This window comes from Drosophila kikkawai, chromosome 2R, assembly GCF_030179895.1.
Source record: "Drosophila kikkawai strain 14028-0561.14 chromosome 2R, DkikHiC1v2, whole genome shotgun sequence".
Classification (NCBI taxonomy): domain Eukaryota; kingdom Metazoa; phylum Arthropoda; class Insecta; order Diptera; family Drosophilidae; genus Drosophila; species Drosophila kikkawai.
Window position 1 is genome coordinate 13,513,237 of NC_091729.1, and position 26,183 is coordinate 13,539,419.

The 26,183-nt window shown below is 38.8% G+C and overlaps 3 protein-coding genes, 1 long non-coding RNA gene and 1 other non-coding gene across 12 annotated transcripts; 3 read left to right on the forward strand and 2 right to left on the reverse strand.

Moving 5' to 3' along the window:
- Positions 1-44: 44 nt before the first annotated feature.
- Positions 45-2,507, forward strand: Cyp12b2 (Cytochrome P450 12b2). 2 transcript variants are annotated; one of them, XM_017178024.3, is made up of 6 exons: positions 45-309; positions 385-508; positions 722-968; positions 1,024-1,140; positions 1,194-1,620; positions 1,686-2,507. In XM_017178024.3, exons 1-6 carry the CDS (start codon positions 199-201, stop codon positions 2,280-2,282), a joined length of 1,623 nt encoding a protein of 540 aa, XP_017033513.1. In that variant the 5' UTR covers positions 45-198; the 3' UTR covers positions 2,283-2,507. The 2 variants fall into 2 exon arrangements, with proteins under 2 accessions (XP_017033513.1, XP_017033514.1); XM_017178025.3 differs by having other exon boundaries at positions 45-300.
- On the reverse strand, positions 2,494-9,025 carry Jabba (jabba). Of its 6 annotated transcripts, none has more exons than XM_070283705.1 (9): positions 8,871-9,025; positions 4,811-5,056; positions 4,382-4,743; positions 4,078-4,317; positions 3,862-4,018; positions 3,519-3,629; positions 3,066-3,416; positions 2,902-2,976; positions 2,494-2,838 (listed from the first exon to the last, which is right to left on the reverse strand). In XM_070283705.1, exons 2-9 carry the CDS (start codon positions 5,046-5,048, stop codon positions 2,624-2,626), a joined length of 1,749 nt encoding a protein of 582 aa, XP_070139806.1. In that variant the 5' UTR covers positions 5,049-5,056; positions 8,871-9,025; the 3' UTR covers positions 2,494-2,623. The 6 variants fall into 6 exon arrangements, with proteins under 6 accessions (XP_070139806.1, XP_017033508.1, XP_017033510.1 ...); XM_017178019.3 differs by lacking the exon at positions 8,871-9,025 and adding an exon at positions 6,877-7,135; XM_017178020.3 differs by lacking the exon at positions 8,871-9,025 and adding an exon at positions 6,877-7,134 and having other exon boundaries at positions 2,659-2,838; positions 2,898-2,976.
- A 7,266-nt stretch (positions 9,026-16,291) lies between these two features.
- LOC138927965 (uncharacterized) lies at positions 16,292-20,454 on the reverse strand. The gene is made up of 2 exons (XR_011444435.1): positions 20,237-20,454; positions 16,292-16,463 (listed from the first exon to the last, which is right to left on the reverse strand). It is a non-coding gene; the product is annotated as an uncharacterized lncRNA (long non-coding RNA).
- Positions 16,320-25,076, forward strand: Mctp (multiple C2 domain and transmembrane region protein). 2 transcript variants are annotated; one of them, XM_017178050.3, is made up of 12 exons: positions 16,320-16,441; positions 17,788-18,470; positions 18,716-18,824; positions 19,170-19,312; positions 19,822-20,019; positions 21,559-21,710; positions 22,123-22,638; positions 22,707-23,066; positions 23,125-23,244; positions 23,308-23,508; positions 23,568-23,775; positions 23,837-25,076. In XM_017178050.3, exons 1-12 carry the CDS (start codon positions 16,336-16,338, stop codon positions 23,915-23,917), a joined length of 2,877 nt encoding a protein of 958 aa, XP_017033539.1. In that variant the 5' UTR covers positions 16,320-16,335; the 3' UTR covers positions 23,918-25,076. The 2 variants fall into 2 exon arrangements, with proteins under 2 accessions (XP_017033539.1, XP_017033540.1); XM_017178051.3 differs by having other exon boundaries at positions 18,773-18,824.
- On the forward strand, positions 19,551-19,632 carry TRNAL-AAG (transfer RNA leucine (anticodon AAG)). Its single transcript has one exon. It is a non-coding gene; the product is annotated as a tRNA-Leu (tRNA).
- Positions 25,077-26,183: the final 1,107 nt, after the last annotated feature.

Genomic DNA, 26,183 nt, shown 5'->3' on the forward strand with positions numbered 1-26,183 from the left:
CCGCTTTTAAATAGAAAGAGCAAAAAGCTCAACCCCTCGTTTCAGTTGCTATTTACTATTTTCGCCAATCGGTTGTTTGTCGTTTAGCTTCATTTGATTTTGTTATTTTCTAATTACAAAGGCGTTTATACTATATATCTATAATATATACCAATTGAAACCTGTTAGATAGGTGATTACACACGTAACTAAGACTTGATGATGTGGAAAATTGTAAAAAAGAGTGCTCAATTGCCCAGTTCAGGCCATCAGCTGTGTTTTGTTAGGGTTTTCTCAGTGGGCGGAAAAGTTGGTCAGCAGGTGAGAAATGTAATGCAAAAAGAGCGAAAGCTTTTACGGAGAGCCAAGAATTGTTTACAAACAATGTAATATTTTATTTATCAGACTCAATTGGAAATTGCGGGAAATTTGAGTGCTCGCAGCGATGAAAAATGGACACAAGCGAAGACTTATGGGGAAATGCCAGGACCAAGCAGCCTTAAAATGATATCCTACTTTATGCCGGGGGGTAAGTAAGATAATAATATAAATTTATAATAATTTATAATATATATAAAAAACAAAACAAAGGTCAATAAGAATACTTTGTTTCATTAAGTACGTTTTACATTATTGTTTATGTCTTTTTAACCTTTTTTTATGACTTCTAAAATCAATAACAATTTTTATTTAAATTTATAATAAAGCCACCTTAAGATAGCTCCCTAATTTCCCATTTTAGGCGCCCTTCGCAACACAAACCTAATACAAATGAACCGCCGTATGAGGGAGATGTATGGAGATATATATCGTTTACCTGGTTTAATGGGCAAGCCCAATGTGGTCTTTACCTATAATCCCCAAGACTTTGAGACGACCTATCGCCACGAGGGAGTCTGGCCCATACGCATAGGCCTAGAGAGCTTTAGTTATTATCGCAAAGTAAAGAGACCCGATGTTTTTGGTGGCATAGGTGGCCTAGTTTCCGAGTGAGAATTTAAATATATAAACAAAATTTTATAATAATAAGAATATATTTTTCAGACAAGGTAAATCCTGGGCAGATATACGCAACAAGGTGAATCCAGTGCTCATGAAGGTGCAGAATGTCAGACAGAATCTTCCACAGCTGGATCAAATAGCCAAGGAATTTATAGACAAGTAAAAGACTACCTTGGCTAGATAAACATGTTAATATATTAATTTTCTTATAGGCTAGAAACCCTAAGAAATCCAGAAACCCATACCCTCCAGGCTAATTTCCACGAAGAGCTCAAGAACTGGGCCTTTGAATCCATTAGTTTTGTGGCTCTTAACACTCGCATGGGTCTACTGAGTGATCAGCCAGATCCCAATGCCGCTCGTTTGGCCAAGCACATGGGCGAATTCTTCAACTACAGCTTCAAGTACGATGTACAGCCCTCGATTTGGCCTTTTTACAAGACATCTGGCTTTAAGAAGTTTCTTGAAACCTATGACAATATCACGGAGATAACCACTAACTATATAGAGACCGCCATGCAGCGTTTTGAGATTAAAGATGATCGCAAAACCAAAAGCGTTCTAGAGCAGCTTTTGGAGCTCAACAAGCAGGTTGCTGTGGTGATGGTTATGGACATGCTAATGGCTGGCATTGATACTGTAAGGTTTTCCAAAATCCTGGAATTATTTAAACATTTTAATATATTTTTTAACTCTTCTTCTAGACCTCTTCGGCTTGCTTGACCATCCTCTATCACCTGGCTAATAATCCCTCCAAGCAAGACCAACTGCGTCGTGAGATACTACGTATCTTACCCGACCCAAAGGGATCTCTAACCGATGACAACACCAAAAACATGCCTTATTTGAGGGCCTGTATCAAGGAGGGCCTCCGCATCACCTCCATAACACCTGGTAACTTCCGTATAACCACCAAGGATTTGGTGCTCTCGGGCTATCAGGTACCCGCTGGCACAGGTGTGCTCATGGGCGTCCTGGAGCTCTCCAACAGCGATGAGTACTTTGCTCAGAGTGCCGACTTTTTGCCCGAACGCTGGCTAAAGACGGGTTCCACGCCTGATGGAGTCCAGGCCTGTCCGGAGGCCAGATCCCGAAATCCTTTTGTGTATTTACCCTTTGGTTTTGGTCCGCGCACCTGCATTGGCAAGAGAATAGCGGAACTGGAGATTGAAACTCTATTGGTGCGACTTCTGAGGAGCTACAAGGTCAGCTGGCTGCCTGAGACTCCAATGCAGTACGAGAGCACCATTATTTTGGCACCTTGCGGGGATATTAGATTTAAGCTAGAGCCTGTGGATTAATCAGTGTGATGTAAATGTGATATAACTAGTGTTGGGTAGGTTGATCATAGGGGAATAAATAAGGATTCATTACATAAACTAATAAATTAACAAGTAAATGAACAAGTGATTAAGTGAACAAGTGGTGAATTTGTTCACTCACTAAAAGATAAACAAATTCCCCTCTGAGCACCCTTCACCCTACACTAATCTCTATGTTCAAGTATAGACATCCTTTTCAGTTCAGAGTTTTACTCGCAATATTCACTAACAATATGGGAATGTAAAAGTGTAGAAAAAAGCTAGCTAAATGGAACAATAATCAGACATTATAGCTTTGGATATAGGAATACGTCCCAACTCTAACGCCGATTGCGTCCACGGAAGCGTTGGTGGGAATGATTGCGCTGCTGCTGCTGATGGTTCTGATGGTTTTGTTGCTTCTGATTTGGTGGATTTATAGATTTCTCGGTTTCAGGTTGGGCTGGTAGAACCTCTTCCTGGTTCTCTGGGATAGTGGATTTAGAAGCCGGTTCAGTGGGTTGGTCGTTCTGTGCCGATGTGGGCGTGGAGTGGGCTAAATATAAAAGTTATATTAGTATTTTAGAAGAAGGTAAAAGTAAGGGAAATAATTACTTGCCCAGGACGGATTTAAGGCTGGCATTCTTGAGCAGGGCCTGGGTTCCAAGGCTAGTATTGAAGCAAGTTGGTGAACCTGTTAAGTAATCAAGAGAATTATATTTTTAGATTTTAAAAAGATTATAAAGCTATATTAGAAACATAAAGGAAGCGACTAGGACACACCGATTGGACTATAGAAAATATCTTCGGAGGAGGTGGCAGGAGTTAGGGTGTCGACAGTGGGATAGTTGGATAGTTGCTGGACAGCCTCACGGATCTGCTCGGCTTGGGTATCTGGCTGGGCTTGGGAGTGGGATTGGAGTTGGAGGTGGTTTTCTGGAGACTCCACAGTGCTTCCTGTTTGGCTACTTCCGCTGGTGCTGCAACTATCCTCGTCATCTTCGGATTCTTCATTTTCGGTTGGGGTTTGTTGAGGAAGTTCGGTTGGGGTTTCGGGAAAGGATTCAGTTTCGGTTTGGGGATGAGGTTCAGATTCAGGTTCAGGTTGAGGTTCAGTCTGGGGATCAGTGCTGGCTGTTGTGTTTGAACACATGCACGGAGTAACAAAAACAGAGACAGAATACTAACGTTAAAATGTTAATGGGGACCACACGGAGCGATTCTCGCGTGAGTTACCTGCAGCAGCGGTGTTGTTGTATGTCCTGGTGTTCATCATGGCCGCACTGATGTGCCCCGGCGAGGACTTCTGTGGATCCTCCAGCTTCACCTTGAGTGTGGTGGCTCCTCCTGTCACAGAGAGAGATTCGTGGTCAGGGCAACACGGGCAACGGAGGGCGGGTTGGAAATGAATGATCTACGATAGCTTGTTTTATGTTGGTTTTGTATTGTATTTCATGACAACGTTTCAAGTTCAGTTTTCATCTACGCTTAAATCGATATTCGATACTTGGAGTTAACCTAGACTTAGGGGGCTATGTGCACGAGAGTCTTAATAATGTTCAAGTTCAATGTCCATTACCAACTTCTGCCGCCGGCTCCTGCACCGCGTCCTTGTCCCCATTGCTCGAGGATGTCGTTAGATGAGCCTTTCCCTTTGCCTTATCCTTATCCTGTTCCTTATCGTTTTCCTTCTCGGCAGCCTTATGAACTCCATTTTCCACGGGCTTTGGCTTGGCCTAAGGATAACTCAGTGTTAAAAAGGGGCTAAGTTTGAGATCCTTAGGTTAAAACCCACCTGGCTAAGCACCTCCTCCGCCTCACCGCTGCTTATCTCGTCGCTGGACTCCTGGCTGCTTTCGGAGCTGCTGCCGCTGGTATCCTCTTCCTCAGCATTGGGCACAAAATCAGAGTCATCCTCGGAGTTCTCATTGGCATACTTGGCCAGCATCTGATCGATGGTCAGGTTGTGATCGGCATCGGCATGGGAGTCCTCCTCTCGAGGGCGCTTCATGACTGCAGGAGTGGTTTGTGTGGTCTGTGGGTACTCAAGATCTTCAATTTTTTTCTCCTTTTTGAGAGTTTATAACTAGAAAACTCACCTGCTCTGTGTTGCGCACGGTAAAAAGCCGCCCGGAGTTGGCTCTTTGCACTCCAGGTCGGCACATGGCCTTGGACAGCCACTGGGTGAGTTTATGAGTCAATCCTCGGCCACTGGCACTGCTGCTGCCATAGGAAACCTCCTGCTGTTGCTGCCTCATCACCTTCAGTCCATGAACACGAATGGCCCTTAGCTTGCGACGCCTGGTCTGGATAAAGTAAACCATATCCGAGGGGGAGATGGGTCCATTGCCTATCATCAAGGCGCCCACCGACAACCAAATGCGAGTTAAACGCAGCAGGATGATGAGCATGAGGAAGGGACCCCAAGGCAAGGGACGGGCCAAGGGAACAGCTGATTTTTCTGCATAGAGAGAGGAAGAGGAAAATTATAGAATAAGGTCTAAAAGGCGGGGCAGAGGACCTCTCACCCTGCGGCAGACTCCACTTGGCCGTGTCTTCGATCATCACCAGCGCTCGGTCCGCACGCTCGATCACAAACTGTCCCATCCGCGTGCTCGCAAAGCGCTCCGCCTGCTCTCGAACCCGATCGTAGAAGCTGCGCGACTTCTGCAGTTCGCTGACTTCATCCTCATCGATATGGTCGCGCTGGCGCTGATCTTTGGCTCCCGTGCCCGTTCCCGTCGTTGTTCCCGTCTCTTGAGCCATCGTTTTTGCTGATTACAATAAATACAATTTTATTGGTTTTTAATTCGAAGGAGATAAAGGAGGAGAGAACTTCTTTTAAATGGGAATGAAGAGTGTAAGCCTTTGTCTAGGAGAACTGGGAGGAGTTGAGGAGATCCTAGAGGGATTTATTTATTATTTTAAGGTAATTTTTAAGTCTGTTTAAGTTGGTTTATTTATGTTAATAAAGGTTTATCTCTTAAGAAGTTTATTAATCTAGACATAAAATATTTTTAGTAATATTTTAAGGTCTCCGAATTTAGATGTTCACTATATATCATAGTTCTATGTAATATGCATCTCTATTTTTTCTATCTACCTTAAAATAATATATTTAAATAAGAGAGATTAATTTAAGGTAAATATTTTGTTAAATTAGATAAATATATGATTTTATTTTCGGTATGATTTTCCTAATGCCAGACATTTTTAAGAAGTATATTTCCTCTTCAAAAAGATGCCCCTTAAAATATTTTTAATATTCTTGGATAAATCAGAATATCATCTTTAATTCCGCTAAATCTTCATAAATATTCAAATTAATATCTTAAATATCTCCTCCTTTATTAACCATTATTTTAATACCAAAATCCTTATATATTTCTCATTATAATCCCCTTAATAGCGATTTAATTTGTCGTAAAAGTAATTCACAAGACTCGGGATTGCCGCGTGATTACCGCCTGAGCGCCAGGCTTGGGAACACTTATAAAGAAACCCAATTCCAAAACAAAATCCAAGATTAATAGAGAATAATAATACGGTAGGTAGGTAATACCGTATTAATAAACCTGACTCGGCGAGGTCGTCTGCCTGAGCAACCGAAAGTGGATCCGCTTATCGATGCCAATCGGCGACAGCCATTTCGCACTTCGTTTTTGGCTTTTTCAGATTTGAGGTCGTCTGGCAAAACTTATATGTATTAAACTTATTATATTAATATATATATATTAATATTTATACATATAGTTAATGCCTTCCGCCGGCTGGACCAGTGACTAACATTAACAACAAAACAAATTGAAGTATTATAAAATTAGACGTTCTGAACTTTGTACGATTCGGAACGGTGGAATAGTTCCATGCCGCCGCCGGCTATCGCCAAGATTGTGATGAATCTCCGTCTCGGAATCGTCGGCATGGTGAGGGTGAGGTTATTAGTTAGGTTATTTTAGAGATTGGCGAGATCTTTAGCTTATATTCCCGTATCAGGGATGATCCCAAATAAAGCCCCCCCTCCTCTTTCTACCGCTCTTTCTTGTCGTTTATATTTCCTTTCCCATAAATTAAATTGTATATTATTGTTGATAGCTTCCATTTCGATTCCATTCTTATTTCTTAAATACTATACTATATATAATATAATATAAAGTTACACAAGCACTGGCACTGGCACTCGCATTCGATTTATTTGATATTTATAGCCGCTTATTGCATCGCCCAGAAAATACGCCAATTCTCAATTAAATAACAAAAATAATAAAATTATCAAAAATTTGTTTGCGGGATCAAAGTGTATCTCCATAAAATGCAAACACAGAAGAGGGCCCAGCGTGTAGCCATCCATCCGTTTGTACCCAAAAACCATGATGGTCAGTGTAGCGAGAAATGGAAATGCAGAACTTATTGCGGCGAGTGAAAGAGGCAGGGAAAAGGAGAAGGAGAGCGGGTGAAGAGAAAGGCATGAGAGCAGGAGAGCAGCAGCAGAAGGAGGTGTAAAGTGCAAGGCCTGATGATAACGGTAGTTTCGCTTTCCTGCAATGGCGTTCAAGCACAAAGCGCAGACACCGACTAAAGCATGCCCACTTACCGGTCTTTTTTTTGTTCTCTGCTTGCTTTCCTTTTTACAGCTACTTTTTGTACAGCTTTTTTGTTTAAATATATTCGAAACCTTTGGAGCCCGCCGCCAGTCTCAATATTTTTATTTCGGATAAAAGTTAAAAAAGTGGAGAAAGAGTGTAGAAATCACTTTACTGCAAACACTTTTTCCTAAATCCGCTTCTAATTTTCTGGACCAACGATTGAGAATCCAAGCTTCCGCACCATTCCCGACTGACTGACCAACGGCTTTGGTTTTCAGAGTTCTCGAACCAGCGAGGAATCGGCCCGGCATCGGCACGGGCTTCGGCCAGGCGATCGTGTCAACTGTCAGAAGCTTCGGGCAAGCTTTCTCTTTTTTTAAGAAGACTCTCTTTCTGGAAGTTTTTGTTTTCTAAGTCTCTGCTTGGAGGGCATGTTGAAGAGATTTCAGATTATCCGTAGAATATTTACTACAAGGTTTGAATTAAGAAATACATAATTAATAAGTAATACATTTTGGGATTTTTTAGTCTAAAAAAAAAAAATTGTTATACCCTTTTTACCCTTTTTTGTTTCCCATAGGATCAGGGTATGGACTCGAAAATTGATCATAACTAAGCCAAAAATGCATTAATTTTAATTCGGAAAGCATTTATTGCATAGTTTTTAGTTAATAAACAAATCTGCATACCCAGTTAAAAAATTTTTTAAATTAAAATTTTCTTAAATTTTTGACCATTTTGATGATGTAACCCCTTATAAAATTTTAAAAATTAAAAAATTTTTTTTTTGTACATGTCTAAATTGATTCTCCTGTTGATGCTGATTAAGAATATATATGATTTATAGGGTCGGAAATGACTCCTTGAATGTTTTTTAAACTTTTTACTTAAATTATAATTGTAATGCCCCAGCAAGGGTATACAAATAGCGTTTAATTCCAAAAGTTTAATTAGAAAAATCCCTTTCTATGTAATTCATTTCACTTTCATTTCTATTATATTTCAATATTTATTTCAGAATTAAAATATCGAAATAAATACAACTAAAAACTCCCTACAAACAATTTCCACACCAAGGTTAATCCCCTTTACTCCTTTTTTTTTTGCTAGCCCATTTAAAGTGTCCTTCAAAAGCTCCGAAGCCTCTTTTTGAGATCTTACGCAAAGCCAAGGCCCGTTAATTAGGTTGCGCCAAAGAAAACTTTTACTTGGCCAAAAACAATAGCCGACAATTGGCTATAAATAAAAGATCAGCAAATTAATGCTTGTCTTTATGGGTTTTAAAGCCTGTGGAAGCCATGGGGCCAAATCACCAATGACAATCAATGTTTACCTGGCTTGTTTATCCCAGTTTCGAGGGCCCTTCGTCCCTTCGACCGAACCACACTCGACCGAATTCCACTCAATTTTTGAATAGAGCGAGCAGAAAAGCTCTGTCGGGGGAGCCCTGCCAGTGCGGAAAACGGAAAAGCTCTTGGCGAGCGTTCAGTTGCGCGAAAACTCTCCAAGGCAGCGGACACATCCACGGAGCCGGAGCGTTGTTCCATCTCGCTCACTCGAACGCCGCCGCGCGTTTTGCCCTGCGAAGTTCCGACACTCACACCTCCCGCCGCCATTCATCTCGCGTGTGTGTAGAGTGTGTGTGCCCCTCAAAAAAAAAAAAGAAATAGAAAATAATAATAAAGAAAAAATTAGGAAAAAGGGAAAAGGTTTAACCCTGTGCAGTGTATTGTGAAAATTATTTTGGCCAAATGCAAAAGCCAAGCAGCGAATAGGAAAATCACAGCAGCGGCGGCGGCAGCAGGAAAACTAGGAAACTCGTAAAAGCGCGGAGGATGTAGTCGCGAAATTTGAATGCACTTGTCTTGGTGACCTCACACACACTCACGCCACCCCCCCACACACCCCACACACGGCCACTTGGAGAGCCCGTCAGGATGTGTAAGTGTTGTTTTGGCTCCCACGATTCGCCATTGATAAGCCACGAGTAGAAAATTCCTACCTGTAACAGCTGCCTTCTGTCCTTTATTTTTAAATATATATATTTTCCAGCACGTAATCCGCTGTCCCTTATCCTTAAAGGGTCGTCCTGGCTCCACTCGCTTTGATGCTGCGGCTGAGCCGTGTTATTTTTTCTGAAGAGCCTGCTATTTTTATGCGGGCTGAGTGCGGGCTCTGGCTAAATTAGTTTGCGCATAAATTTTTGCCACAGTAAATTGGGGCGGAGGATTGAGCAATTTGTGAACGAAAACACACACCAAAATGGGCTTTTCAAAAATAAATGAGTTGTAATCTAAGCTAACTGGCAGATATGGCTATCATATCTAGAGAATGTATCTTAAAAACACCTGTTAAAATGTTGAAGGTGAAGGACAAGGGGGAACTTTATTTATTTTATCAAGTTTGGTTTTTAGTTTTGTTTATTTTTCTTTTATAAATTTGGTATTATTGATGCGGCAAGAAGATAACATTTTATTATTTATTTAAGAGCTGAATTAATTTTCTTATTGAAGCAGAAACTAACTAAGCAAAATAATGATTTGTGTCCTGTTATTTATATACCTTTTTTATTTATTTTGTATCATTACAGTTTATTACACCATTTGTTTATTTAAAAAATTCTGAAGTACATTAATTCAGTGTAATTATTACGTTTCTTAGCCAGAGAAATAAGATTACATTCTAATAGAAATCCATGGGAAATTGTATAAATTATATAGGTATTGTTGGTATACTTATAATATAATGTTAAACTTGTTTATATAATTTATTATTCATTTTATTTTTAGCTTCCAAGTTGTGTTTTATGTTTGTTTATTAGCTTAACGTTTGTAGTATTACTAACTTAATAAACGAATTATATTCATTAATAATTTTTATACATATTTATTTAATTTTCTTCGTGTTACCGGACCTTTATCTTTTTTTTTTTTTTGTATGTTTAGTTTATTAAATTCTATCTTAATTTATTAGGCAAATTTATTTAATTTAAATATCTAACAATATAATAAAAGAGAACACTTTGAACTATAATAAATAATTTTAAATATTACTATTCTTTAGGAAATTGCTTAAATAATTAATTTTGAATACCTAAAACTGTATTCAATAATTCTAAATAATACTACTCTATAGGAAATTGCCTAAAATATTTTATAAAACTATAAAATATATTTATAAATAATTTTATTAAACAGAAAATGGCTTAAAAAACTTAAAAATATTAATTAAAGCTGGCAAATTGAATTACTTTGCTTAGGTAGTTATATTTTTATGGCACATTTACCATTCCTTCCCCTTCTCTCCTTAAACAAACTCCTAGATCTCACCTCGCCTTGATTTTGGCGCCATGTCAGCAAGGGTTTAGGACCGATAACCGCTGGCTACGACCCCCTGGCGGCCATACCCACACACAGGTTAGCTTCGCGGATGCTCCGTTGGCTATTTTAGCGCGGCCATTGCTGCCGCTTATTGGCCCTGTTCGTCATGGCAGTTATGGCGTCTTTGCATGCCGCTGCGCTTCCGGCCAAGCACATACTTACACACTCTCTCATTCTCTCTGGCGTCTCGTTGAATAATAAAGCACGCAATTGGCAATATACATGGCCAAATTCGAAATGAATGGCCAACACATGGCCGTTCTATGCGGTTCTGTTCGGTTTTCTGTATTCTGTCTAGATGTCGCGTGCTATTTGCCTGATATAGTTTTTAATTATCGCCGCGGCGCTCATTTTCCGCTCTGTCTCTCCTCCGTTCAGCCCTCTCTGTCATTAAGTTTTTCCCTGTTTATGCGGCCATTTGACAAATCAACAACTCTTGGGGATGAAAAGCTGATACAAAGACGAGGAAAATTGTCGCCACAGTTGGTGGCGGCCTCGAGGTGTCTGGTCTGCCCTTTTCATCTTGGCTTTTCTCGCTTTTCCCGCTGTGTAGGGACCGAGAGAGTGCTCTGTGTTGTTCCTTGATTGAAACTGCAGCCGCCATCTGCAAATTGCCGAACATGAAATTGTACAATTGAACATAAATTGAATGTTGAAATTGGCTTAGACGCAGCTGGGGAAATGAAGTCAGAGTCTCAGCAGTTGGTGTTGGTTTTCAAAAGCATCGTTTTATTCTCATTTTTTTTGGCCAAGTTCTTCTCACATATCAAGGAGACAAGTGGCAGGAGACAAATGCCAGGGAGACAATTGGCAGGAGAAAAGAAAGCATTTCCCCCATGCAGTGACAAGTTTCCATCACTTTTGCAAGGCTTGTGTGTGTTTTAGACTGAAAGAAATGGTTGTCTTTTGTTGTTTAAAAATATTTAAAAAATGATTTAAGGTTTTAAAATAATTATTATAAATATAAAATAAAACTAGAGCATATATTTCTTAGCAAATAAATATTCTTTTGCTGAATTTATGGCATTTTAAGGTCCCAAAAAATAATTTTCATTAAATTTATAAATGATTTATCCCCTCTAGCATCTTATTTTTATCTAAAAAAAGGCATTATTTATTAAATTAAATAATTTATTTACAGTTTATTGTATTATATAATTATATATTAATGTTATCTCTATAAAATAATATAGCTTTATGTTAATATTTACCTTTAACCCCTCATTATTTAGATATAACCATTGACACATTAAATCACATAATATGTTTAACCTATCAAAGTGATAACAATCTTTATTACCGGCTCTATCAAAAGCTAATAGGGCTATATTCTGCTTACATATATCTATGTTTGGCTCAACTTTTTCCCTCTGTAAATCTCGCTACGCTTTTGTAGCTCTTGTTTTTCCTGGCAAATTGTAATTACTTGGCTCCGAAATGGCTGGCCCCACAAAGGTAACCCAGTTAATTAAAATGAAAGCTTCGGGCCAGCGCGTATTGCGGCTCCCTTATTGCCCCCCATTATCCTGCGGATTCCTTCCCTGGGGCGGACACACACACACCAACACTGTGACAATCTCACGCACGTCGCACACCGCACATCGTATGCTGCAGGTTGGTCATTGGTTAGTAGGTAGTAATCCCTGCTTTTAGAGCCTCTCAAATATAAGCCAGGCCATCAGGCAAGCTGCCATGATCCCCATTTAATTTCATCATTATCCTGGCAGTTAATTAAGCAGCTGTCCAGGCCAAATACCCAGGATCTGCTGCATTTATGAGCTGCCAAAATGAGATGTCCATCAGCCAAGAGCTCACGCGGCGTATGCGTAATATAAAAAAAACACACAGCTAAGCGAGCCACCCCCCCATGCAATCGTCATGCATTTCTAAGAGTTCAGGCTTCAAATAAGGACAAAATCCGCATAAATAAGCCATGCATAATTCAGGACTTTCAGCCGTAAAAAAACAACTTGAGGGGCGGCCCTGCGGTGACCAAGGATATATTGTATGTACACTCATAAAAATGTTTGCCTAAAATCGCCCTAGAAAAGCCGCTTTTCGCCCGTGTATTTAGAAATTCGCCATAGAAACGGTTCCAAAGGCGAGTCGCTCTAGATTTGAGAAAATTTGCCCTAAATTTGAGGAAAGAATCTTTCCTAAATCTAGGGCGATTTTTCTTAAATGAAGAAACATTGTCTTGTTTATAAGGTGATTTGTCCTAAATATGGGAAAAATTTTCCTCAAATTGAAGGTGAATTTTTTCTTACATTTAGAAAGATTTTTCTTGAATGTAGAAAAATTGAAGGTAAGTTGCAATTGTTTGTTGTTGCTGCTGCTGTATTTGTAAATAAGCAATAATATTATTTTCGTTGTAAAAAATATTGTTAATAAATAAGCAAAAATATTATTTTTGTTGTAAAAATGTTGTTAATAAATATTAATAATAATATTTTTTGTTGTTGTATTACAACAAAAACAATGTTATTATTGTTTATTAACAAAGGCGGCCAAATGCTAACACTTTTGGTGTTGCAAAAGAGACTTGCTCTTACTAAGTGTTGGCCGGCCACCGTCACCTCATGCCAGAGACGTTTGAACCAGTTGGGAATTGTATGTGCACGCGTGTGGAATTTGCCAAAAGAATTCGCCATAGTTTTACGAAAAGTTGACCAGCAAAACAAAGAAAATTCTCCCGTAATCTAAGAAAATTCGCCCGTAATTAAAGAAAGAAAATGAACGAAGCAAATCCGAAAATTTTGCCCTACATTTGAGGAAAATATGTAAATTAACCCTAAAAAGGTGTATTTATGGCGGCCTTTCTTAATTTTACGGTGCCCTGTCTTAAATTTATGAAAACCTTTTCTTAATTCCAGAAAAATTTTCTCAGTTTAAGGGCGATTTTTTTTTATGGCGATTTTTCTTAAATCTAGAAAAATATTTTTATGAGTGTAAAAGAGAAATTCCATGAATAATTCAGAGTCGCAAAACAAATTGAGGGAAAATCATTTATCCAAGAGCTGCAGCATTTGTCGATGGGGAAAAATGTAAATCATAAAAACTTGAAGAAGAATTTCCCTTTGAAAATTCAACCAACTCAAGGCATTTGTTCGAATCTGTGAAAGATACCAATAAAATGTGCTAATTATGAGGCATATCTGCGCCATATGGTCTCTATGGAAAGCCAGACGCTTGTCTGGCGTTAATATTCAAGAAACCAATAAAAGGCGCTCATTCTTGCGCTCGAGGCACCAGGTAAGGGCGGCTCCCACCTGGCAGTATTCTCTATCCAGAAACAAACCACACCAAACCAAGCCACGACAGGCGATTAAACTTTAGGCCTCTGATAAGCTCAGTTTCGGCTCGTTGCGTGCTCGGTAAACATGATAATCAGCGCCACAACAAACCATGGCACAGTGGGGCCACGCTAAGTGCAACGAACTAAAGGGGAAATACAGCGGAATTCTGCGTAGCCAATTTCGAATGAATGGGTTCAGAGCCATGACGTCATTCCCTACTACTATACATAGATATATAAATTTTTATGTATGAGGCCAATAAGCCAAAGGGCAGAAAAGGACTTAAAAAAGACGAAAACAAAGGGGGGTAATAAAAAGCAGGGGCAGAGGGCTTGTGTTGTAAAATAAACTTTTGATACACTGTTAGGAAATATAAGGCATAATCTAGAGATAAATAATTTTATTTTCAATATTAAGTAGAATGTGGAAGTGATTATTTTAATAAAAATAAACCTTAATACTTGTATAAAAATATTTGTATAAAATATTTGGAGATTTAAAATAAATAAAAGTGCTTCCTAAAAGTATGCTATAGAAACTAATTGTAAATTTTTTTATAATAAAAATACTGGTATAGGATTTATAGTGTAATTTGTTTAAGTTTATAGAGGTTTTTTAAATTTTAAATATAAAAATTAATAAAGAATTGCAAAATTTATTTTAAATCTTTTGAATAACAGTTTAAATGTTTTTATAATAAATTTATTATAAAATTTTTTATACCATAAATACTGGAATATGGTTTTTAGTGAAGTTTTCCTATGGTTATATATATTTTTTTAGGTGTTAAACAAATACTTATATTCATGAGCAATATTAAAGATAAGATATACATTTTTATACATATAAAAAATATATCTAATAAAATAAAAAAATTGTATAAATTTATATAAATTGTTTAATTAATTTGTACAATTAAAACAATTTTGCATTCTGAAAATCCTGGAAAATAATTTTCAAATAATCATTATATATGCAAACATGATCTTTAAATATTACAAAAATGTATAAAAATGTAAACACCAAAATTATAGTTATACAAATAACCAGATTTTTCTCTCTCTGCACTGTCATAAAAATAGAATCGCGCAAATGTCAGCAAAAAAGTCAACAGGTGAGCGCAGCAAAGGAGCAAAAGTGTAGTGAGGTGTGTGCCCAGCAGGTGAAAAACAGAGACAGAACCATTAGTGCCATATGACACTTGCTGACCCATGTCTAAATAATTGATGGCTGACCTCGAGCTTGATTTATTGACCAAAGCTGTGATACACGAGTCCGTCGGAGGTCCTTCTGTTGGCCATGTCAAATCCATAATTGATGCCCTGATGTAGCCTGCATATTGCCCCGATTACGCGAAGCCATTTCCGATATGGAAGCCAGCATGAAAAACAGAGACCCCAATAAAAACATTAATGACGCTGCATTTATGAACCTGAAAGGATATATGTATATATACGATTTCATTACTTGATGCATAAAACCACCTTAACCCCCAGTAAAACATTCTTTTTTTTACGCATATTGAAAGCACGTGCCAGCTGATGTGATCATTAAGGCAGCAGGGCATTGTTAATGGTATTAAACGAGCCTTGTCCACATGGCGTATGTGCGATAATTTGGGGAGAACAAAGGCGAGTTTTTGGGAAACAAAACGAAGTAAAAACTTGAGGAAAACTTATGAAAACTTGGCTAATTGCAAGTCTTAACCTTGGCTAAGTTTGGCAGTAAATTAATTTTATAACAACCAGCTGAGAGCAGGCTTTAATTTCAGGAAATTTAGCCTAAAAGTGTGCCACACTCTTAAAGCCATAGAAATAAACACTAGAGTCCCCACTTGATTCCTGTAAGCAAACCACAAACCCCACACAACAACCTATCTAGACATATGTGAGTTATTTGTGAACTAAGTGCTCTCCCGGGAATAATTTAATCCCGGAATTACTTGAGGTGTGATCCTGGTCACACCTCGCTTAGCTGCAGTGACTTGCATTAAATTAATTAAAATTATATGCAAAGCCATTGGAGGGTTGCACAAGAGTCAGGCGGAACTACTGGTATTACAGCACTAAATGTCCTTGCCATAAACCTCCAGAGGATGGTCTCTGTTTCTCTCTCTCTTTCTCTCTCTGAAACGACTGCCATTTCATTCATTAAAATAAAAGTAAACTGGACGACGACAAAAAGTCCGAGGCAAAGTAAAGCTCTTCTTTTATTTCTGAGGGTGCGTAAAGCTTTGGCAAAGCGGCTCACATTTACATTTGCATTTTATGACGCCATCGCCGGGATGCTTTTCCAATTTGCGCGGCATACAGCCCAGCTGCAGCCCTCAGCATCGCATGAGGAGGAGGGTATAAATAATGCAGGCCGCCCACAAAAACCCAACCAAGAGCACCCAGGAGCACCCACAGAACACCCCGAAAAAACCCCTCAAACTCAATGCCACAATCCATGTTACGTTAACAATAACAAATGCCAGAAAGGAGAGCAAATGTTACGGTTGTTGTTTTGGGTTGCGGGTGTTTTTCTTCGGGGGGGAGGGCTGTGGAGGGATGAAACCATAACAGCAGAGACAGCGAATCCATTGCCGAAGCAGTCTTCTAGGGGCACTGCCAGCGTGCAGGTCGCCAAGCTCTGAGCGCGGAATACAATTTTTGGTGTATAAAAAAAGAAAATAATAATTCTGCAAAACAAAACTCTTAACTACAAATCTTGTGCTAGTGCCAAAAAATCCTTCTAAACCTCCTCTATTTAAGTGTTTTGTAATCAATTATTTATTTCAATTGGCCATGTCATGCAACCGCTGCATTTCAAGACCTCCAAATCCTCAAAGAAAACCGCCAAGCAACCATACACATTTGCGCTGTGCCACAGGATTAATAAAATATTTCCAGCCACAGGTAAAGGCCAGGTCCAGGGTCCCTGAAGGATCAGATAAAGTGCAGGTTAAGAAGTGGAGAGAAAAAAGGAGCAAAAAAGCGAGAATATTCGAGCATTTATTATGTATATTGCCTGGTATAATCCATTTGGCTGTCACTTTCAAGAGATAAATGTGTGTGCGAAAAATGGAAAAACAGGAAAAACAATGTGCCAAAAAGTGCGGAAAATTAAGATTTGTGATAAAGAAAGGAAAAAGGGGAATTAAAGGAATAAATAAGCAAAAGTTAAAATGATTAAATAATATGGAAAAAGTATTTTAATTAAAGTTTGTTTGAAGAATATTTAAATAAATGCCACTTGAAGTTACTTTTTAATAGTAAAACAAATCCCTAGAATATATTTTGTAACTACAATTTATTTCAAGTGTTTTCTAAACTTAAAAAGCCTTCAAAACTTATAAATTTATAGTTCTGTTTGCTATGTTTCCTTCATAAAATTTAATAGAAATAAAGTGCCATAGATTAAAAGCTGTCTAATCTCTGCTTTAAACTAAGCCCAAGTGACATACTTTTTATGTATGCTAAATTGTGCTTACAAAGCTGTGGCATAACTCATAAAAAAATGTAAAAAAAACCACAACCAAGTACTTGAGCACTTAAAAGAACGCAGTAAATTATACAAAATTTAAAAGTACCATTTATCCAGACGTTTATAGGGAGCTGAGAGCATTTATTTTTCTCTACTTATTTTTTTGATGACCGCATCGACAAATGGCACGAATCATTCTACTTTCTTATGGCTCTGTGTAATTTTCATAATTAAGACAATCGCAGAAAAATAACAAAGTGATGTCATGGGTGGCAATTGGGTGGGTGGGAAAAGCGTTTAAAAATTTTAGAGTGGCCTAAATGTATACATTTTCCATGATTTATGGGGTTTATCAAGTGTCAAGTTCAACGCTTTGCTAAATGTTTCAAGTTTTTGATTTCATTTTGATTTATATAACTTTTAAGAGTTACAAATATATTAAAAATTAAAAGTTGGGATATTTTCCAGCTTAAAATAAATTTAAAAAATAATTTAAAGCTTTAAACTCTTAAATAATAAACTTAAAACCCTTTTTCCCAGCTCATTTCTGTCTTTAAATTTTTGTTTCTTTACTTTATCTCTTCAGAAAAGCAAATCCCTGCTGTTTCACCGATTTATTTTAGCCACTTTTCCGCATTTTCCCTTGATTTTCTTTCCTCCAAAAATACTTTTTATTTGGCTTATCAATTGGTGGCTACATTTTTTTGTTAAATCGATTCCATTGGCAGCGTGCGTGCCGTCTGAAATAACACTTGCCACCTTTTTCACCCCCCAACAGCACGCATCCACTACGTTGACCAGGTGGAGCAGGAGGAGGAGGCGGATCACCACCACCACCAGCTGCAGCACCATCAGCCCGGCAGCAGCTCCACCGTCAGTGGGAGCACTCCCCCTCTTCGGATTTCCCCCCACGGCTCACCCCAGCTGCAGCAGCAACAACGCCTGGGCAAACATCTCAGTAAATCCGCCTCGGAGTTGAATGGTCACGACTGCCATCACAGCGAATCGCCGCACATATCACCCAAGCGGGCCAAGAGTGCCGTGGCCCAGCACTTGTCCGGGGGCGGAGACCGAAGCGGAGGCGTGGCTGGTGGAGTGGGTGTCCTGCAGAAGACCCACGGCTTCTTTAATAATCTGCGACATCGCTGGAGTCGGGCCAAGAGCAAAGATCGATTGGGACGCAAGTCACCCAGTGATTTCCTCGAGGAGAGCACTGACTATGCAGCCGATTACAGTTCGGAGAGCAGTTCCGTGACGCAGAGTCCGCGACATCGAAGCACCACTATTGGTGGTTCACCGCTGGCCAGGGAATTCCGGGCCACGGCCAAGATGGCACAGGTTATCCAGCGCTTCGGGGGCTCCATGGAGGGTAGGATTGATGAGCATCCCGAGAATGGTGGTCCTGGAGGATGCACAGCCTCGCCGGAACTGACCACACAGCAACAGCTAGAGGCCTTGCAGGTGGGTTTTGGTTGACGTTTTTTGCTTCTTCCGCTTGGCTTTTTGTTTAAGTAATTGGCTTTCTTCTTTAATTTTATCACTAATTAAAAATCTGTTGAAATTTCTCAACAAATGTCCGATTTTTTCGCTTTTTTTTTCTACGACTCGCTGTGCTGCACAACTCTCAACTAACTGATAACTGAATAAAAAAATCTGCAAAAATACAAAAATGCAAAACTGCAATCTTGAATCTGCAATCTGATCAGGCCGACGAGCTGCGTCGCAAGCGCGAAGCCCAATTACGTCAATTCGTCTTCTTTCAGCTGCGCGTTCATCTTAAATCCGGCAGCGATCTGGTGGCCATGGACAAGAATGGTGAGCACAAGGACACAAGCCTTGAAAAATCCTTATTTTTATACCCACAGTGCTGCTTATTAGTCTCTCGATTAAAGAGATTTATGACTTAATTATAGTAAAATTTATATTCAAAGAATTAAATAATACTTTAAGAGATTCTCTAATAAGAAAATTCACTAAAACCTTTAGTAGGCAGCACTGCTAAAGAAAAAACCCCACAGTTTCTCCTCCCATTTCCCAACTATTTCATTTTCCTCACCACCCAAAAACCCTCCCTTTTGTGCTTAATCAAGCACTTACCACCATCCTCGAGCACTGCAGTAACAAAAAATGTTCCTTTGTCTTTCGTTTTCTGTGTCGCAGGACTCAGTGATCCTTATGTCAAGTTCAAGGTCGGCGGCCGTCTCCTACACAAGTCGCGCACCATCCACAGGGACCTGAATCCGGTGTGGGACGAGGTCTTTATCGTGCCCATCGAGGACCCCTTCCAGCCGATTATTGTCAAGGTGAGTTCCGGGTAGGGAAAGTGAAAGTTAAGTGGGGGTGCTGGGACAGGTGCTACAGAAAAAGTTTACTGTACACTGAAATAAAACCCTGGTAATAATAATTTCTTGTGGTTTCTTTAGCATTTCTGTTATAGTTTTACTTGTATAAATTCTGCTTTGGTCTCTGGGGTTCCATAAATAGTTTTCCCCAGATTATATACCACCGATAAGTGGTAGGCATTTTTTTTTTATATCCCAGGGTAGCGTGGCCGAGCGGTCTAAGGCGCTGGTTTAAGGCACCAGTCTCCTCGGAGGCGTGGGTTCGAATCCCACCGCTGCCATTTGGGGGTTTCCCTTTTTTTCCCTCTTTTCCGTGATTTAATTTTGATTATACTCGTTATTTAATTTTCATTAAGGGAATACAAATTTCGAGCAGTGTGAAAACACAATCGAATAACGTTTTTGGGGGAATTATATTCCCACAAGCATAAAGCGCAAATCTAATCGAAATGAATTTCCGTTTTTGGCAGGTCTTCGACTACGATTGGGGACTGCAGGACGACTTTATGGGCTCGGCCAAGCTGGACTTAACCCAACTGGAGTTGGGCAAGGCCGAGGACATACACCTGCAGCTGTGCGATTCCGGCGGAAATCCTGGGGAGCATGGCATGGGCGAGATACTCATCAATTTGACGCTCTGGCCGCGCAGTCAGGAGGACAAGGAAATGGTGAGTGTATCCACAAGATCCCTCACAGTTTATTCCATAAGCGAAAGCAACTTGTAGGGGGCCATCAATCAGCCCTTCTCTTTGGGGTTTTTCTAGCCCATTGTCTGGCCACTTTTAATTGCCTTTCAACAAAACGAACACCTACACGACCCTTTTGTTGTATCAAGACGTTTATCCACAAGCGTCTGGTTACCCACTGACTTTATTTATGGCTCACCTGAATTGCTTTTGGGGTTTTTTTGTTGTGTTTTTCATCTCTGTTTTTTGTTGTTGTTGTTGTGGCGCTTAAACTTTGATCCAGTGCCCGCAACTAACTTGAACAATTGAGTCGGCTTTTCAACTATGGCACACTCATCATGACGAGCTTTGATCGCAGCGGTGGAGCTCGATGGAGCAAAAAGCTTGAGCTGTCGCCTGTCATTGGCATTGCATGTGGTTATCTCTCAACAAAACGAAGGCAATGGCAAAGGCAAACAATTGACAAACCGGGGGGGAAAATACAATGTAAATTGGGGTATATATGGGAGAATCGAAGGGGGAATACCCTGTAAGTTATAGAGAAATTTTTAAAAATATTTAAATTAGTTTAAAATTGAGAAAATGTTAAGGATTATTATTTGAAAGATTTAAAACTCATGTTAAGGGTTATTATATGAGAGATTTATAACCCATTAAGCCGAGTTCTATGAAGATTTTAAATGTTATATCAAGAAATAAAAATAGAAATAGAAATTTTTCTTTGTGGTTTTAGAATTTCTAAATATTTTTGTGAGTCTTCTTTTTAATTAAAATATATTTTATCTATGATTTTCATTTAATATAAAATTTTTCTATATTTTTATAAGGAAACTATCGAAATTAAATAATATTTTTTTTCATTAAAAATCTTACAGAATTCTGATAATAAAATAATTTAAAATATTTAATAGTAGAAAACAGGTTTCAATCATAATGAAGTGGAATTTTAAGATTTCACCTCTTGTAAAATTTTATAAATAAATCAAACAAAATTTTTAAAATATTTTTAAGGGTATTTAATAACCATTTACCTATTCAAGTTCATATAAAAAGTTAACCTAAACCCACAATGAGGTGTCAAGCTGAGTCACCTGGCTTACAACACTCTCAAAAGTACCTAGTACTTCCCCACTTACATGTGTAAAATCACACACATGCCTCTCCCCTAGTCCAGCATACCCCATTATTCAGTAATTAAGTCCGACTCCCCTGGCAAGAGCTCTCTATCCCAATCGGCTTCGACTTTAGTCACTCTTCGAGCGTCGCAGGCCAAGTGCGGCTTTGGGATCTTGTTTTGGTTTTGTTTTTCTCTCGCAATTTGTTGTCTACTTTGTTTGGGTTTCGGTTTCGATTACGGTTTTGGGGCTTGGACTCCCCAATCGAGAGCACAAAATGTTGGGCAATTGGCCCGGCTGCAAGCGGGCACCGCGCATGGTGCTCAAGCATGTGAGGGGCCAGCTGGAGCAGGGTTGCGACGATCTCATGGAGGCGGCTGAGACTCATTTTCCGGATATTGTGCAGCATTTTCAGCGTAACTCTAAGCTGGCCGAGTCATCGAAGCGTTTGAAGTCGCAGATCTGGAGCTCTGTGGTCACCATACTTCTGGTGAAAGCCAAGGATTTGCCGCTGGCGGAGGATGGCAGCAAGCTAATTGATATTCACTTTAAATTTAGGTGAGTTTTGAGGAGAAATTTGTTAAGGATAGGAATTATTTTAAAAATTATATTAGTAGCTTGATTTAAGAGAAAGAAATTCTTTTGAATATCTATTTAAAATTCAAGTACATTTTCCTTATAATTTTTTCTGTTTAATATTCTAAAATTTCTAGCAACTGCAGCCTTGAAGTTCATAGAATTTTTTAATAGCTTCATTTTTAATAGACTTCTTAATTTAAATTTTAATGAGCAACTTGACCAGAGCGCTTTTTATGTTTTATACTTCCTATCAGCAGCTCAAGGTTTATCACCAAGCTTGTATTAAAAAAGAGGCTGAAAAATACACTTGGAAACAAATATAAGCTAGCACTTCTATAAATCTATTAAAATAATATATTAAAAATAAATTAATACCCCTTTTGAAATTCAGATTGGGCAACGAGAAGTACAAGAGCAAGTCTTCCTGGACGGAACGCTGGCTGGAGCAGTTCGATCTCCACCTCTTCGATGAGGATCAGAACCTGGAGCTGGCTCTTTGGAATCGCAATTCCCTCTACGGCAAGGCCATCATTGATCTGAGTGTTTTCCAGCGCGAGACCACCCATGGCATATGGAAGCCTCTCGAGGATTGTCCTGGCGAAGTACACCTCATGCTTACGATAAGTGGAACCACTGCTTTGGAGACAATCAGCGATCTGAAGGCTTTTAAGGAGGATCCACGAGAGGCACAGTTATTACGGGAAAGATATCGCTTCCTGCGTTGCCTGCAAAATCTTCGAGATGTGGGTCATCTGACGGTGAAGGTATTTGGAGCTACGGGACTGGCGGCAGCGGATATAGGAGGAAAATCAGATCCTTTTTGTGTCCTGGAACTGGGCAATGCCCGGCTGCAGACCCAAACGGAGTACAAGACCCTAACGCCCAACTGGAATAAGATCTTTACTTTGTAAGCAACCATTTTTTAAGCTTCTTAAAGATTATAGACTTGTAAATTAATTTTATATATTTTTCTAGCAATGTCAAGGACATCACTCAGGTGCTGGAAATCACCGTCTTCGATGAGGATCGCGATCATCGTGTCGAGTTCCTGGGTAAACTAGTCATACCTCTGCTCCGAATCAAAAGCGGTGTCAAGCGTTGGTACACCCTCAAGGATAAGAACCTGTGTGTAAGGGCCAAGGGCAACTCTCCACAAATCCAACTGGAATTGACGGTGGTCTGGAATGAGGTACGAGCTGTTTGCCGGGCCCTGCAGCCCAAGGAGGAGAAGCTTATACAACAGGAAGCCAAGTTTAAGAGGCAGTTGTTCCTGCGAAATGTCAACCGACTCAAGGAGATTATCATGGATATCCTGGAAGCAGCGAGATATGTTCAGTAAGTAGTTTCTATAGAATTTTATACTTAAAACTCATATTTAATATTTCCCCAAAAGGAGCTGCTTTGAATGGGAATCCCCCGTGCGTTCCAGCATAGCCTTTGTCCTATGGATTGTGGCTTGTGTTTATGGTGATCTGGAAACGGTGCCCTTGGTTCTGTTACTCATCATACTCAAGTAGGAATTTTTCAATATAATTTATTATCAAGAATATATATAATTTATTCTTACTTTTTCTAGAAACTGGCTTATCCGCCTGATTACAGGCACCACAGATCCAGCTGCCCACTATGACTATGAATATGATGAGGACGATGACGATGACAAGGAGAAGGAGGAGAAGAAATCCATCAAGGAGAGATTGCAGGCCATACAAGAAGTCTCCCAAACCGTACAGAATACGATAGGTTATCTGGCCTCTCTAGGCGAAAGCACCATCAAGTGAGCTTGAATCTTTGATGATTTTTATAGAAATTCTTTATAATTTACTGACTTTCCAGCACATTTAACTTTTCCGTCCCCGAATTGACCTGGCTGGCCGTGGTCCTGCTGCTGGGTGCCATACTGGTCCTGCATTTTGTTCCTCTGCGCTGGCTGCTGCTCTTCTGGGGCCTGATGAAGTTCTCCCGCCGTTTGCTAAGGCCCAACACCATACCCAACAATGAGCTGTTGGACTTCCTATCTAGAGTGCCAGATAACGAAGAGATTGTATGTATATACTAGCAAAATCTATACATATTTTACTTGATTTAAATTTTCTTTAAAACAGAATCAATATAGAGAACTCCCTCCCGCGGCTCCTGCTGACCAGACCCGCTCTAATCCCAAGAAGAAGCTCAAAGGCTCATAGTCCATAACCAGCGCTGATGCAGTCATAGCCCAGCTGCAGTCCAGCGCTAACCAAGGAGCAGGAGGATCAGGCTCAGCAGGATCAAATGTCTCCAAACAGCAGCAGCTTCTGCAGAGATTCCGGGCCAATACCAGCCAGCTGAAGCAGCGCTTTGGCCAGGCCAAGAGCCTCAGTCTGAGCCATAGCGAATTCAATTAGACACCAAACAAAAAAAAAAGTTAGCTAGTAAAGTAAGGATCCAAAATCCATCAAATCAACTCAATTATTGCAGCACAAAAAACAAAGTTCGCTTCACTTATTTTCCTAGAACTATATATACACACAAACACACACACACGAACAGTTAATTATAAATGTCAAAAACTATTTACACCGCAAAGAAAAATAATGATAATGTATATACACTCGGACTCTATGTGTACCTAAGGTAACCTCTATCTCTCTCAAAGAATTATTCGAATATTGCTAACTACCTAAGATTCCTTATTGCGCGAATCCAAATGCGATTACTTATTTATTGTGTATTTCAATTTGTGATATTTTCAAAGAATTTTGCAACTAGGCTTACTTACTACTTATGTGACTTAATCCCACGGAAGCTCCAAGTCCCCGAAAACAAACAAACTCCATTTACAATTACAAATTTCGATTGCACCCTCGCCTCGTTTAAGGACGCTTCTTCATGATATTATACACCTTTACATTATAGTACATATACATATATAATATAATCCTAAACCTAAATTTCATTTGAAAGATTCGATAAAGATTGTTCAAAACATTTTCTAAAATTTACATTTATTATCAACTATATTGTCTAGGATAATCAGCTCGTCGCAGGCCACCCCCTCTGGCCCAGCCATATAAATATATTTCATGCATATACCTAAATACTTTAAATAAAATTAATTGCTACTGTAACCCACTCCAAACGATCGATTTGATAAAATTTAGATAGTTAAACTATTTTATACCCCGCAACAAGCAAACAAGGCAACAAGAAACAACAACAAGAAGAGCAACAACAAAGTTTTTATATACATACCGAACTCAATTAATTAATTAGCACCTAAGTTAAGTTTGTTATTTTTCAAAATATATACATATATATATAAACGAATACGAATGGCAAAAATAATAAAACATATTTTTGGATTTCGCTCAAGATATGAGAACTCTGGGGGTTGTCAAACTGTGGGTAATTCTGTGCCAAGTACAATGGCTTTTAAACTTTATTTACTTACAAAAGTTTGCAGCTTAAACTGCAAGCTTTATTTTATATATAACCTGAATGGGGAGGGTTTTATATTTATTATTAAAAAACAATTTAGAATAAGAACAACAAAGATAATTAATTTAAGGGACAAATTTGTATTCGATTTAAAAACTAGCACAGTTTCAAACCTGCTTAGAATCTTGGTCTAGAAGTAAGCGCAGACTTTAACCACATGTTAGTTCTCTTTTTTAGACCTTGTATGGCGAAAACTTATAGCCTTTCTTAAGTCAAAATTGGCATTATTATTTATTATAATTTTAAAATAAATCAAGGAAAGAAACTAAATTCCGGCAGACGAAATTTGTATACACTTTCAGAATCAAAATCATAACTAAGTCAAAATAGCATCAAATTCAATTCGGAAAGCTTTTCTAAGCTAGGTTTTTCTTGGCTAACAAATCTGCATACTAAATTTAAAATATTAAGAAATTTAAATTTTTTTCAATTTTTGAGAATTTTAATGATGTAACCCCTTATAAAATTTTGAAATTTTGAAAGAAAATTTGAAATTATTTTTTCTCTCGAAAATGACTAGAAAGTATCGCCTGTTGATGCTGATCAAGAATATATATGATTTATGGGGTCGGAAATGTCTCCTTCACTGCTTAGCAAGCTTATGACTAAAATAATACCCTGCAAAGGTATAATTAAATGAAATAAATAAAAAATTGTGTAGTTGTAAAAGAGTTGCTAATATCTGGCCCTACATATATTTAAGATATATTATATTTTCCTTATTAAATTAGAATTTTAAAACAATTAAATGGTAACGGTATTTATTGAATTATTCCTTTTGTATAAATAAATTTCAAACTTCAAAGGTATACAAACTTTGGTTTCCCGATTTTAGCTTCCTTATCTTTCTGGTATATATTATTTTTTATCTGCTCTTTATCAGTGTTTTGTTTTGCTCAGCTCTCTTGTTTACTTGCCCATTAAGCTCTCGAGTGCTAGAAATTAGCTGGGGATCGACAGAGTCTCGAACTGCAC